At 38.6% G+C, this 16,269-nt stretch overlaps 1 protein-coding gene across 2 annotated transcripts in view; it reads right to left on the bottom strand.

The window, feature by feature from the left end:
- Positions 1–16,269, bottom strand: part of LOC144019389 (transmembrane protein 132C) — a 188,292-nt gene that overhangs the window by 27,769 nt on the left and 144,254 nt on the right. For both annotated transcript variants that reach the window (XM_077522413.1, XM_077522414.1), the window contains 2 exons: positions 16,036–16,222; positions 2,813–2,956 (listed from right to left, as the gene is read on the bottom strand). In XM_077522413.1, the coding sequence (XP_077378539.1) occupies positions 2,813–2,956; positions 16,036–16,222 (331 nt within the window). The remainder of the gene's footprint in view (positions 1–2,812; positions 2,957–16,035; positions 16,223–16,269) is intronic.

The raw sequence follows: 16,269 nt of genomic DNA, 5'->3' as shown, positions 1-16,269 counted from the left end.
ACCACCATGGATGAAATATTGCGATTCACGACCGGCTTGCGAAGCTATTTGTGAATGTAGAGCTCTGCCGCTGGAGCTCTCATTCAAGTGAATGGGAACAGCGTTGATGTAAAACGTTATTATATTTATTGTAGGCTATTTACTGTATTTTTATGACTTTGGTGAAGACCGGCGGGCGCCTCTTCTTTTTCTCGCTTAAAACAAGGAAATGGGCGTGTGCCACGGCTTTGCTTGCGGCGTTGCTATCGGCCAATCAGGTGACGTCAAAGCCACACTAGTCCCCCAACGAGCGGCGCAGCAGAACCACTTCTGAAAAAGTTCTAAACAGAGGTTACAACGGAACGGCTCGGCCCCAAAAACGTCCCATGGAGACACTAACATCCGGGGAGAAAAAAAATGCCGCTTCGGTGTGGAACCGGTCAGGTGGAAAAGTGCCATAAGCAATGATGGTAAGTACAGCATCTTATTTTTTTTCATTAAAATTTTAATGCATTTTCGATTTTATTATGCAAATTATTTTGATATAAATATTGACTTCAATGGGGAAATTCGACTTCAGTCAAAATTCGGGTTACATCGCTAGCGTAGCGTAACGGAACGCCAACGTAACTCGAGGACTCCGTGTACATATTTTTGCACAAATCAAATATTTTGGAGTCTTAAAAAAATATGAAACTTTAAACCGATCTGATCGACTCAATATTTTGCATTGTACTCAAAGTCGGTGATAAGATGTAAAGTCTTAATTTGCCTAATCGATCAACGATGTCATTGATCGGCTCCATCAAATAAGACATTTCGTGTTGTATTTAATGTTTATCAGCAGTTTTTGAAGATTTTATTTTTTTTTTTATGCATTTCAATTGACGTCAATTATACGGTTTTCACTATTCATGAGCCTGGCCAGTCCCTCCCTATCCCGAACTGTCAAGTAATTTAAGTTTTGACAATAGATATTGCTCCATCTTTTGATCAAATTGGCGATCGGTTATCATTTTCATCAAACTCGATTGTTGATCGGGAAAAAAAAACTACTGATCATGTAAAATCTACAACAAACAAACAAAAAAAAACAAAAAAACACGCATGTATAAGGGTATGGTTTGTCTACATAAAAGACTATTTTGTTCCCTCAAATAAGCTGCCGTACAATTTGGATTTAGAGAAATGTTTTTGTGAGTGTTGAAAATGAGGACTCCTTCTTTGGGCAACAAACACACCCTCAAAGACACGCGCGCACACACACACATTAAAATGAGTACCCTCCGTCGTCGGCGTTATTGATCACACTTAAACAGCGTGGCTCCTGTCGGCTGGCGGAAAGGAAATTGTTTCCATATTGAAAGTGTCACAGCGAGGGTGCGTTTCATTTGCGCTTCCCGAGGACAAAAGGCGACGGACGCCACGCCGGAGGAATCAATCTTCCATCTTCGGCCGCGCGGGCGCATTCCTCCGCGTGATTCATTTAGCGTTCCGGCAGCGGCGACGGGCTAGCGCGTGCGCGCGTTAGCGTCGCACACCGCCGCTTGAAAAGTTTTTACAGCCGGCTGAATTTGCCACATTTGTGCGCCATAAACATTACGGCTTTATAGCCCGTATAGATTTAACTTTGCCGTGCATGTGCACGCTCTAATTCTTCAGCGGATTTGTCGTTAAATGGGGGGACGGATGGTGGGGCGCGACCGGCAACACAAATGAGCTGAAAACAACAACGTTACTCATTAAACTACAGCCTGATTAAAAGTGACATCATATCAAAACAGATTTTTTTTTTTTTACTTGAGCCGTCAATAAACTCGGGATACATGTCTTTGTAAACATCAAAGATGATTGAGAGTCATCAAATAATCAAACGTATATGCTGAAGAAAACGTATTGTTTGATGATCGCATCGTGTCTTTTGGAAATCATCAATTGGCAATATCAAAGAACCCAATATTCATTTAGCAAAACTGTCTTTGTCAACCTAACGTGTTTTGTCAACATCAAAGACAATTTAGAGCCTTAAACGATCAAACACATTTTTGCAAATGCTGAAGAAAATTTAGTGTTTGATTATCCTATTGCGTATTTTGGAAATCATCAGAGACAATTTGCAATATCAAAGAACCCAATATTCATTTGTAAACATGAAAAGGACAACAGTCTTTGTCAGCTTAACGTATTTTTTTAAACATCAAAGAAAATTTTGTGTCGTCCAATAATTAACGTACATTTTTGTAAATGCTGACGAAAATGTAGTGTTTGATGATCCTATCGTGTATTTTGGAAATCATCAAAGACAATATGGAATATCAAAGAACCCAATATTCATTTTGTAAAACCGTCTTTGTCAACCTAACGTGTTTTGTCAACATCAAAGACAATTTAGAGCCATCAAATAATCTAACACATTTTTGTGAATGCTGAAGAAAATGTAGTGTTGGCTGATGACCCTATTGTGTATTTTGGAAATCATCAAAGACAATATGGAATATCAAAGAACCCAATGTTCATTCAGTAAAACAGTCTTTGTTCGTATTTTTAAAACATCAAAGACAATTTTGTGTTGTCCAATAATCTAACGTACATTTTTGTAAATGCTGACGAAAATGTAGTGTTTTCCTATTGTACATCAAAGACAATGTGGAATATCAAAGAACCCAATATTCATTTTGTAAACATAAAAGTAAAACAGTAGTCTGTCAAACAAACATTTTTGTAAACATCAAAGACAATTCAGTCAAAGAACTTTGTGTATCTAACAAATTTGGGGGGGAAAGTCATTGACGAAGCTAACGCGTGCATTTTGGTCAACATCAAAGACACTTACTTTGAGTACGTGGACGTCGGCTGATGTGCAGCTAAGCGAGTCGTCCACTTCCCTCACTTGGCCGTCCGTCCCCACCGTTACCAGCTTGACAGGCACAGACACCCGGCGACCAGTCAGGATGGCAGTGTTCAACACCTCCGTGTCCTATCCGACACACAAAACACACAAGCGTCACACATCCCATCTTGTCACATTTTGTGTGTTCTTGCTCCATATTTTTCCCACGTCACTCGAGCTGAAGCTGGCAAATTTAAAGCTCAGAATTTGGTAGCGATCGCTCGTTAAGTCAAGGCACGTTTGGCGGCCCTAACTAGAGCTGCAGCTAACTTTTTTTTTTTTAAACTGTTAATTATTTTTTCAATTAGTTGATGAATAGGCTATTAAAGAAAATGGATTATGATTTAATGATCAAATTGGTCTAACATGTTAGCATAATGAAAATATTTTTTGCAGAGTAAAAGCAAATGTTTGCAAATGTTTTATTTCGAAAAACAAAAACCACAAAGATAATCAGAACAGATTTACTGTTCCAACGGTCGAAATTCCGAGTGTTTAGACAATTTTACATTTAATCAAATCAAAATACTACTTATCGATAATCGATTCGTTGTTTATTAATCAATTAATGGTTGATGTACATGTTTTTGTTCAACATTGGAGACTAAAAGCTGATCATTGCAACCAACACACTCGAATGCGATTGGATGTTGGCTGACCTGACCTGCTGACGACGGCCATCTCAATGAGATGGCGTGATCGTGACGCTTCCAAAAGGGGGCATTTATCCACGCACGCACGCACTTATGATTATGGCGTTATTGTTTGCGGATGGCAGCTTTGTGAGTGTTATTAGGCCCGCCAGACCAATTCAGGCATCATAAATAACCATAAAAATAAACAGAAAATTGACTGCGCTGCTTCCACAAAACGGTCCTGCTTCATTTCGTTTTCGAGAGCAACAACAACTTAGAAATGAAAGACCCCCCCAGCATATATATTTCTGAAACATTGACAATATTAGTATTCAAAGACCCTGGATATTTTTTTCAACATTCAAAACAATTTTCTCATCAGAGACACTAGAGTATTAAGACCCCAAAAGATTATTATTTTTTTTTGTAGACTTCAAAGATAACGCAGTCATTCAAAGACCCCGACGTATATAAAATTGAGGTTGGTGAGATGTTTCCTGCATATCTGGAATGTCGAGACAAGAAGCAGGTGGAGGGTGAGAAACAGGTGAGGAGGAGGAGGCGGTCAGGAGGGAATCAAGAGGATTAAAAGCATGACAAAGACAATAAAAAAAAAAAGCACACGCTGATGAAAGACGATATCAAGGAAAAGATTCTGCCTGCAGGCCGAGTGGGAAGAGAGATGTTTACCCGCCGCGTGTGCGTGTGTGTTTGTCATGTGATGAAATGTGTAGATAAGATCACGTTCGCATTGTCGCTATCTTGACTGCAGGCTGCAAGCGGACTCTGATGTCAGACAGCGTCCAGTAAAGTCGTTATTGTTGTTGTTGTGTTGTTGCGGAATGCTTAAAAGTATTGGGACTAATGCTGCATTTGAGGATGGTCAGAAATGGGACTTTTACGAGTTCAAACCGGGAAGAGTGTATGGGAACGCCCCCTTGAACTCGGAAATTCCACTTGCCAAGTCGGAAAAAAGAAGGAACCCGATTTCACCGACGGACTATAAGTGACCTCACTCTACAATGGTTTCTACTTTGGAAACACACACCATGAATGGCAAAACAATTTAGTCAAGTATAAAAGCTTTAGCTTTAGATAGCTTTATTCATTCATAAATATTTGACATAACGTAATGCAACGTACGTGACAGTACGCCGCTCTCTCCGTGCATGAAATTATACTATTTAATTGTATTGAATGCTTATGACATAAGATAAAAACAATAAACAAAGCAAAATTGCAAGAAGGTAAGTTTGCTGGAGGTCAAATGAGTTTAAAACCAGGAAGTGTGTACGGGAACGCCCCCTTGAACTCGGAAATTCCACTTGCAAAGTCGGGGGGGGGAAATACTATTTAATTGTATGGAATGCTTAAGAAATAAGATAAAAACAATAAATAAAGTAAAATTGTGAGAAGGTAAGTTTGCTGGAGGTCAAAATGAGTTCTAAGAACCAAAATTAAAAAAAAATAAAAATTTAACACTATCCGCCATTTTGGTTGTTTACTTTCGCCTCGAACGCTTTCAGCTCGGAACTGGGAAAAACCAACTCGGATATATCCGACTTCCGACCATCCTCGAATGCAACATAAATCACTGCTTGAGGTTGATAGCTTTTTTTTTTTTAAATATGTAAATCGCCCAACAGGTTTTCTTTGCTTGTGAGAACAGAATAAAGGCAAAAGTATTGGGACACATTCCACTGGCAGGAAATCATCAAAATGGAGGATAACTGAACAGTAAACATGCACAGTCAACTTCTTTTAAAACACAACATGGACAAAAGTTATCAGGGCAAATTCCACTGACAGGAAATTGAAATCATTCTTTTGTTTCTTCAGGAAAAATTCAGTAAAAGTATTGGGACACATAAGCAGGAAGTGGAATTCGCTATTGTCGTCCACAATGTCAACATTTCAGCCATTTGTTTTTATTTTTTATTTTTATTTTTTTTGGGGGAGGTTGGCGGAACAAAACAAAACAAAATTGCAAGATAAGTTTGATATTGTACCCAAAGAACTTCCACAGCAGCTCAGACAAGTTGCTTGGTCACCATGACAACAGACGTTTGTTTGTCAAGTGTTTCCAAGTATGAATGAATGAGTGTTTGCGTGTATGCACTTGAGTCATAGAGGATGAACCTCACAAGGGTCGTTGGGGTGCTGGAGCCTATCCCAGCTGGCTCGGGCAGTAGGCAGGGTACACCCTGAACTGGTTGCCGCAGTACAATCACACCAAAAAATAAATAAATTCAATATAAAATAAAGTCACTAAAATATTTAAATAAAACTTAATTTAAAAAAAAAAAAAACTTAGTTTAGGAAAATCTATACAAAATATATATTTTTTTAAAATCAAGAACGAAACATTTTAAGTTGGTTAAACCAAGGATAAAAAACTGTAATTTACAAATATTAGAAAATATCCAATAAAACAACTACATGTTTTAAAATACAGGACAATGAAAAAAAATGTAATCACATAAAAAATAAAATAATTACACTATTTTTAACAGAAGCCTACATTTTTGTGTTAATGGCAACTTTTACAGTGGTACCTCTACTTACGAAATTAATTGGTTCTGGAAGAAAGTTCTTAAGTAGAAAAGTTTATAAGTAGAGACGCATTTTCCATGTAAATGCCCTAATCCGTTCCAAACCTCCCAGAATTCAGACATAAATGTTTTATAAAGCATAAAAATGCATCAAATCATGTAACAAAGGCATGTTACAATTAGATTATTGCACAATAAATGAGAGTTGTGCATAATGTAAAAAACAAAGAATAAAAATGATGGTCATTTACCTTTTTAACTGCTGTCCTCATCGTTTTTTGCCCTCTTTGGTTCATGTTCGCCTCATCCGAGGTGTTTTTTTTTTTTTTTTTTGCCTGGTGTTTTGTAAAGAACTTATCCATGGATGTTTGCTTTTTTTTTTTTTTTTGCCTGGTGTTTTGTAAAGAACCTATCCATGGATGTTTGCTTTTTTTTTTTTTTTTTTTTTTTTTTTTAAAAAAAACAACAATCCTTCGGAAATGTCCAAGGCAAACATCATCTTAGTGAGCAAACGCCCGACTGGTGAACACTTTTTCTGGGCGATTCTTTTAAACAAATTCTGAAACTTCATGGAAACTTCCGGTATGGCGAGGCATCTTTTTTCCCCAAAAAAAGGTCCGTCTCGTCGCAATTAAAAACTTACTGTGCCTTCATCAATCACCAATTGTTTGAATTTTTGCACAAATTCATTGGCCGTTAGTTCATACATTTATGAAAAACTATCGGAACACCTCATGGACCGCGGGATGAATGATGAGAACACTGTATTGACACCGATCTAGTATACGCTCATAGATACCTATGGTAGAGGATCCTCTTAGCCAATGGGATGCCAGAAACATGCACAAACACCGATCTAGTATATGCTCATACCTATGGTAGAAGGTTCCTCTTAGCCAATGGGATGCCAGAACGATGCACAAACACCGATCTAGTATTTACGCTCGTAGGTACCTATGGTAGGAAATAGCCATAGCCGAAAGTATGTTGCGTTCGGTAATGCATTTTTACCTTTCGTATCTAGAAATTTCTTTCGTAACAAGAGGCAATATTTTCCCGTTGAGGCGTTTCGTAACTCGAAAATTTCCACTGTATTTTGAACTGTTCATAATTCCTTCCATTTATTACTGTGTCAGATTTTTTTTGTAATTTTTTTGCTTTCTAGCAAAGGACTGACAATTTTGCACCAGCTGCTATTTGAAACTGTTCATAATTCCCCCATTATTATTATTTTTTTACAGCAAATATTTTTTGCTTTCTAGCAGAAGCTTTGAGCTAACGCTAACTTCTATTTTGAACTGTTCATATTTTCCATATTTTTTTTCAACAAAACAGCCTTCTTTTTTTTTTTTTTTTTTTTGGTAATCTTCAGAAAAACCTGAAAGTTTTTGCTAACCTTGACTCTGTTTAGAACTGCTCATAATTTTACAAGTCACATGACAACATTGATCTTGGTCGAAATAAAATATAGAATAATAATGTATATATATATATATATATATATATATATATATATATATATAAAATAATAAAAAATAGTTAAATAAAAAATTAAATTGCAAAAACCTGGAATTCGAACAGGGGTGTCAAGACTTTTGATACCCATAAAAACATAACTGCTTGGTCTCCCAGTAAGTAATCCACATAAAAAGGCAGCTTTATTAAACGTTGTTTTATCACACAAGCGTGAGACATTTTGCACGGCCTTTTATCCCGTCGATTGGTTTACGTGATTTACCGTCAATTTTCCGGGCTCGCTCTCTCGGCTCCTCCTCTCTCATATTCGCCACTCAAACAAGTCGAGTCACTCGTAAAAAGGACAATAATAAGAATGGAATCAAAAAGTGCTTTAATTTGTGTGCGGCCATGCGGAGAGATGTGAAGCCATCTGAACATATGGCCTCCTCTCTCTCTCTCTCTGCGTGTGCGTGTGTTGTTTATGGCATGACACGGCATTAATAAGCAGTAAAGTCAGTGGAGGTGCACGCGTGTGCAAATCTGATGTGCAGCTTGTTAAAGGGCCAATTGCAAATTTTTTTATGAGCACGGAAATGTTACGGCGTCAAACAAGTGATTCATGTGCACGCAAACGCACTCACACACACACGCACACGCACACACTCGGCGGCCGCTTCATTAGGTACACCCGCTCAAGAGCTGTTTCCAAGAATGCTCTTCAGAAAGGTTACTTAACAGTATATTTTATGACAAGTGTGTGGCATACTGAGAGCTGTACCTAATCATGTGACCCTGATGCAGAAAGTAGCCAATCAACATGGAGGTTTGTTATGTTCCTTTTATGGATTGGATCACATCTAGGTTAGAAAAAAAAATCAATTAAATAGGCTTTTTTTTTTTTTTTTTTTTAAATATTATGTGCACGATCTTAAATGTAAATATTTTATTGCTGGATGAAATGTCCTATTGACTGACCTTAAATTGGTAAAAAAATAAAATAAAATCATCCATCCATCCATTTTCTTGACCGCTTATTCCTCACAAGGGTCGCGGGGGGTGCTGGAGCCTATCTCAGCTGACTCTGGGCAGTAGGCGGGGTACACCCTGAACTGGTTGCCAGCCAATTGCAGGGCACACAGAAACGAACAACCAGGCAAGCACACCTAGGGACAATTTGGAGCGCCCAATTAACCTGCCATGCATGTCTTTGGAATGTGGGAGGAGACCGGAGTACCCGGAGAAGACCCACGCAGGCACGGGGAGAACATGCAAACTCCACCCAGGAAGGCCGGAGCCTGGACTCGAACCCGAGTCCTCAGTACTGGGAGGCGGACGTGTTAACCAGTCAACCACCATAAAAATAAATAAATAAATAAATAATACTAATAATAATAATCAGAACAATTTAAAAAATAAAATTCATGTAACTAAAAAATAAATTCATTAGTTCAAATAAAGGTTTCAAAAAGAGCGATTTGATTTGAGTAATGACAAGCAATTTATTTATTTTTTAATGGGTCTTTAGGCTATATAAAATTTCGGGAATTTATACAATTGCGGGCCTTCAGCGTAGTACCACGTTTTGCCACAACATGACCAGCAGTACTGAGCTCTACTTGAAGAAATTCAGCATAATTAAGCACAAGATGAAGAAGGCATATTTGAACATTTACGGGAAAGAAGAAAAAAGAAAAAAAGCTTGAGTTGTCTGACCAGTGACTGATGACCGCGGTGCATAGGAGGACTACATTTCCCATGATTCTTAAATACGAAAACAGGAAGTGGTTGTAGTTGCGGTCACCGCCTGCTCCGTAAGTCCTTCCAGCTACCAATTAGATACGGTTGTGAATGAGAACGCAAACGTGAAAATAATAATAATAATAATAATAATAATAATAATAATAATAATAATAATAATAATAATAATAATAATAATAAACTTTAGTTAGCTTTGACAGCCAAAAAAATGGAAGTAAATAAAAAAAAGGAATTTAAGGAAGTTAAATTTCTTTTGAATTAGTTTATTGTATGAATCGCTATGACAACTGTGTAATAGGGCTGCATGATATCGGAAAAATATGCAATGTGTTACCCCGGGTTTACACCGGATGCGGTTGCGGTGCGGTTGCGGTGCGTTCCAGCGACGCAAGCAATTAGATTCCATTCATTTGAATGGTGCAGTTTACACCGCTTGCGGGTGCGTTGCGTGTCGACTGCGTCTCAGCTGCGGCGTGCCGCAGGCCTTCCGCAAGGATAGACCTATTTTCTATTTTTGCCGGACGCCGCAGCGGTAGGCCTCCGGCAAATGGCAAGCTAGCACAAAACACATCGAGCGGGACAGGAAGACCGACGCAGTTTCACAATAAATTTCCGGTTACCTTTCAGAATAAAACACTCGCCAGCTCCTATTTCGCAAGCTTTTCAGCAAAACGTGACGTGGGAGTCGCCGGGCCATGTGCTCATTCACGGTTTAGACACCAGCGAACATGGACGAGGAGAGGTTTATATTGGAGGTGGAAAACCACAAAATAATATATGACACGGCACATCCTTTTTATAAGGACAACCAAAAAAAGGACGCTGCATGGAATCTCATAGCAGAAGAAGAAGAAGAAAAGGTTAAATCAAAAGAAGTCCACCTCTCTTTCTGCTTCTCTGTTGAGCACAGACTTTCTGTATGTTTGTCGTTGTGAAATGCCACATGATGGCGCACGCGCGGTCCCGCGAGACACGTTGGGAAGTGGGCGGCGACGGAGCTGCCGGACCGCAGCTGTGCGGAGCCGGTGTGGATTGATAAAAAAATTGACGCGTCCGGAGCACGCAGTCAAGACGCACCGCACCGCAACCGCACCGCAACCGCATCCGGTGTAAACCCGGGGTTATAGTTGCTGAATATAGCGATAATATTATTGCGATATTTAACATGTAACTAAAAAAAATAGATTTTTATTATCTAATGAAATAATTTATTTGGTTTCATGCGGCAAAATAAGTAAACAATGTGTTCTTAGTTAATTGCAATTACCTCTCAACAATGTCAAACTATTGGATGGCGGTGCACATTTTAGTTAACGTCTGACTGGTCAAATTCAGACAAAAGCAAAAAAATATGAAACTTATTGCATGTCTTTGCTATATGCATATTGCATGGGCCAATGTCACAATATCGATATATTGTGCAGCCTTACTGTGTCATTGAGATACATGTGGTAAAATACGGGACGTGTGTAACAGTGGGACAAAGTGAGGTTGGCGAGAGAGAAGAAAAAAAAAAAAAAAAAAAGGACTTTCCCGCCCAAATCGGGACATCTGGTCACCCTACTGAAAACATAAACTTCTGACTTGTCTGTAACTTTAAAAAAAAAAAAAAAAAACCCACGACATTTTACACTATTTCTTTGTTGTATCTTAAATACAGAAGAGCTAAAGCAGGAAAATGCCAGAAAATTCCCAATGTGCGTGCATGTGTGTGCGCGATATGTCAGGGATAAATGCCTATTATCACGATGACAATGTTCATTACAGTCAGATTATTAAACCTCGGGCGGGCTTGTTGAGTTGCCGGCGGTGTGTGCGTGTGTTTGCGTACGCGCTGTCATCAAGTGTGTTGTTGGACAGAGTAATTACTTGGAGCAAACAGTGACACGCTGCCTGCTTGTGATCTGTCAGACTCCAGATGAATCATCGCCACTTGGGCAAAAGTAATGGGACGCTTGCTAAGCCAGAAAATAGGGAGAACGTTTGCTGACAGTGTCACTCGAAAGACATTGAGCAGCCTTTTGTAAACAAATGACTTTGATTTTCCATCTCGTGTGACTAACGTGGCGCTACGTTAGCTTGGCGAGCTAGCCACTGATTGTCAATTGTGAACAAATGGTAGGCTGTGAGATGTGTATCTGTGTTTTTACTGAGTGGCAATATTCTCAGCGCAACGTTTATTACACAGTATTCAGCAACATTTCTTGTAAGCAGACTGCACGTTTGTTAGCTTCTTGCGGTCGCTACCAGGTACTTGACACTTTTTAACAAAACGGCACAGAGGTGAAAGTACTCATTTTTGTGTGGTGTTTTAGTCTGTCTGATGTTTGCTGTGTGAAGGTAGAGAATGCTACGTTAGCCGCCAACCTTTATCAATGAACTTTTTGTTAACAATTGAACTTTTATTTTAGGATGTTCCGCGACTGGTATGGTGCGTTTCATAAGAAACAAGTGGAAATGTAGCCTGCTACGTTAGCTTATCCCATCTGCTGCTAACAGTCATTAGCCAGTATCGACCAGCTTTTTGTGAACAAAGAACTTTAATTAGCTTGTTACTTGTGGTTCATAACTTTTCATGTATATGCGTTTGTCAACACTGTGTGTGATAATAATAATAAAAAAAAAATCAATGCAACTGCTGTAGTGGTGCATTTGAGCTCTACATTGCCACGTTAGCTTCTCATGCTAGCTAGCTAGCACCCTGACATTTAAGACACGGTATTGACAAACTTTTTGTGAACAAATGTAAGCTTAACACTTGTTATCAAGAGTGTTTTGTGTTTGTGTGCACATTACATTAGTTATTTTTGTTTTACTGTGTCACAATGTTTTTCCATACCACTGACGTTTTGTGAACAAAAAATTGTTGAGTCGAATCTTCAATGACAAACAAAGACTTAAAGACAGATAGAAAATATGAAAAAAACAAGCATACTGAAATTAGCTAGCGGCTAGCATAAGAGGCTAATGTAATGGAAATCCGAGTATAAGCCCTTTGATGTAGCTAGCGTAAAAAATAAATAAATAAATAAAAATGTGGTTCATTGCTACATTCGGGCGACAAACATCACAAACTTCCCACTTTCTATTTCCATTTGACTCTTGTTGTTAGCCACAACACATTACCATTTACATGGGATACTTGACGACTATGTTAGCCTCTTATGCTAGCCGCTACTAACTTCAGTATGCTTGTTTTTTTTCTTTTATATTTTCTATCAGTCTTTAAGACTTAAATTCACCACACCAGACAAAGTATTTTCACAAAACATTGGTCAGTTTGACGTTGTAACAAAAAATGTTGCTAAATGCTAAATAACTCTGAATCAAATCTGAATAAGTTGGATAAATGCCGATACAAAAGTGTCATGGATTATATAGGAAAAACAAAAAACAAAAAAAACTTTCACATGATTCTAGCATGAAGTCAAGCACGGATGTAAAGTAAAATGTTGAAACTGTTTTTGGTTCACAAGTGACGAGCACATAGCGGCTAGCCAGCGGGCGTCTCGTGCAAGAAGCTAATGAACCAGCCTCGACTTTGCGCTCCTTTTTTGTCAAGCAGGACATCCGTAAATTCCACGCCAAAGCCTCAATTTCCAAAACATTTTTTGCGAGGCGTGTATTCAGACAAAATTAGACTCCAACTTTTTGCGAGGGCACTTTTTTTGTTTGAAGCGCAGCAAAAGAAGCACGAACAAGTACGAGACGACACTGAATAAATAAAAGATGGCCGACAAGAACAGCATTTATCCCTTCCCTCTCAGACCCTGTGGGACGCTCGGGCTTTTACTTTTAGCGGCGGGGAGGCGAGCGAGCGAGGACGCGTAATGGCGGCGGTCGCAGACATCACAGAACATTATTACTGATCCAATTTATGTGCTGAAACATCGGCACATCTTTTCCTGACCTCCCTTGGCTTTGATGTAGCGTAGCCCCCCTGCCAGCCCCCCCTACCACCCCCCGCTAACAAGCTAACAAGTAGGCTGCTCTTTATCTTGTTTTAGCTGTTTTAGCTTCAGTCACTGAGAGTGAGAGAGAGACCATTGCTGCTTTAACAGAAGATTTCCATTATTCCTATTTTGGTCTGTTTCCTGTGGGGAAATGATGTCAAAACCCCAAATGGATCGCATCTGGTAAGATGGAACTGACCGACAGCAGGATCACCAGACAGAGACGGACTGACCAACAAAACGATTATCGATATATTGGTCAGGTAATAAATCCACGATCATCTACGATAACACTACTCAAGACATGTTTTTTCAATGAGAAAATGGTTTCTTTTCGTACCATCACTGAACCACAATATCAAAACTGGTGTCTTCTTCACAGTGAGTACTTTAGTGTATTTTTTTTTAAAACAAATACAATTGTCTTCTAAACGGAGACCACTTTCCGTGAATAAATTTGTATCTTTCCAAAACGCTGTCATGCAACATGTCAGTCAGTGGCAAAGACAATTGTTTCATTTTATCAACTGAATATTTTTGTGTGTAACATTGCAAAAGTAAATACATAAATAAATAAGATTACTTCAATACTAAATCCAATTCAACCAATATTAGTATTCCTCAGAAATTGGGTGCTTCAAGAAGTCTAAACAAAATATGTTTTAAAACTTTACAGGTATATAATACACATTTTTCATAGAAACGTATGCAAAACTGAGTCAGTTTGCTGGCAGAGGTGGCAAATCCAGGTCTAGAAAGTAAAACCCTGCCAAAGTTTGGCTTTAGCCCATGATACTAGCTAGCTAGCTATAGCTCCGTAGCAGGTAAACGAGCACCATGGGAGCTAGCTAGTTAGCACCTGAAAGTAATAACCCTGTCACAATTTGGCTTTAGCCTGTAATGCTAGAGAGCTAGCTAGCTACCACCCTAGCAGGTAAACGAGCACTGTCAGAGCTAGCTAGGGAGCTAGCTAGCTAGCACCTGGGGCTAAAGCCAAACGGTTTTCACTTTCTGGACCTGGATTTGCCACCTCTGGTTGCTGGACCAATAAAATGTCTTCCACAAGTAAGAGTAAGCTGATGAGTCTTCGCCTGAAGACTTGCGTCCATTTTTATGAGGCGCTACCCTTAGCGGCCCGCCACGTAATTGCTCAATAAGTAATGAACAATAGAGCCATTATAGTGGCTGCATATTAAGTACAAATATCGCGACACTCACATAGACGTATCGATAATCTATCGGGAGAAAAAGTATCAAAATTTATCGCAGTATTGATATATCGTCACACTCTTGTTGACTACTAGACAGACTGAACTAGTTTTTTTTTTTTTTTTTTTTTTTTTTACCAGCCTACAAACATCTCCAGATTGAAGGGTTGTATGCTCCAAGCAGACCAGTAGAATGCTTCTATCTCCAGTAGATTTGAGTTGTAGATTTGATTATTCAAACTGTCTTCTGCGTGGACTCCCTCAAACAGCTGCGCATTGTTTGTTGCTCTTTTGTTCTGACCAGAATTAAGAGATCCGAACACATCACTCTAGTCCTAAAGGCTTTACACTGTGGAGGACCACAACTGCCAAAATTTTAAATAAATAAATGACTAAAAGTAAAAATAAAAATGGATATAAAAAGATCTAATTTGAAAATTATATTAAAAAAAATATATATATAAATGGAAATAAAAAGCGCAAAGTATACATATATAAATAAATAAATACATTTGTGTTTAATTTTTGTATTATATTTTTTTAAGATCTGTTTTTATTTTCACTTTGTCATTTATTTATTTATTTATTTAGTCATTTATTTATTTTGAATTTTGGTAGTTTTTGGGCCGAACTGCCAAGTCGAAATGTTATTCAAATGAGGGGGCGGTCCTAAGCCCGTCTTAAGTTGGACTCCACCATTGCAAACTGCCTGTCGAGGTATATAATTCAAAATATAAAAATATATTTCAAAAATTACATATATATATATATATATATATATATATATATATATATATATATATATATATATATATATATATATATATATATTACAAATTGATATTGAAGGATGTAAAGTCAGGCGAATCAAAGAAAATAATGAATGTTTAGCTTAATAATCCACAGATAGATGGATTTTTTGTATTTTTTTTTTAATGACATGAAACAGTAATAATGAATGATGAATGAGAATGACTGGACGGATGGATGAGTATCGTGATGACCATGATGATAATGTACAAATATACTTCCATACTTGTCATTTGAAGTCTTATCACATTTTTGGTCTCAACCATAACTTTCTAAAAATAAACGAATGGCACCAGAAATGAGATTGATGTTCCTGATTGTTTTGAAGTGCAGGCGGTAGTCATGTTTTTTGTTTTGTCTGGTGTGTAAAGCGAAGGCAGATGCCCAACCACGCCAAATTGGCTTTTCTCACCAGGGGCTTTGCTGTCTGAAGGAGGGGCTATCAGACCAGATTAGCTCGCCGCTAATGGAAGCCAGAGAGCTTTCAAAAGCATCTGGAGCAGCTGGATGCTCCTTTTTCTTTTTCTTTTTTTTTTAGCTCTCCGTTACAATTTTTTGCTTTGGGCAGACGGGAAACATCTGTTTGAATTCATGAGAACCTAATGATTCATTTGATATGATTACAACTGTCACATCTCGTCATTTATTGAAATGCAGTTGCCAGATAACGAGGAAGAAGGGATAAACTAGCTATAGAAGAAGAAGAAAAGGAAGCGGCGTCAACTTGCTTGACACAGAGAAAGATGAGAATGATTTCGATGTAGATGAGATAGGTGAAAAAGACAAGTTCACCTGCGCGAGCGGGACGATGCCCTGGACGTCGGCATTGCTGACGTAGAGATGCGAGACTCTCTCGGTTGAGGCCGGCGACCCTGACGCGTACTCCACGCTCCAGTGCAAAGTTTGGGTAGGGGCCAAGGTGATCACGTTGTCCACCTCAAAGTCCAACTGCATCACCTCGTAAGATGGACTCTCCAGCCTGCAGGATGAAAAATGGTTATAGTCCGATTAGCAGTTAGCAACAAC

This window comes from Festucalex cinctus, chromosome 5 (genome assembly GCF_051991245.1).
Source record: "Festucalex cinctus isolate MCC-2025b chromosome 5, RoL_Fcin_1.0, whole genome shotgun sequence".
NCBI lineage: Eukaryota > Metazoa > Chordata > Actinopteri > Syngnathiformes > Syngnathidae > Festucalex > Festucalex cinctus.
The sequence above is the reverse complement of the archived record's forward strand: the minus strand, read 5'-3'. Positions and strand labels throughout refer to the sequence as shown.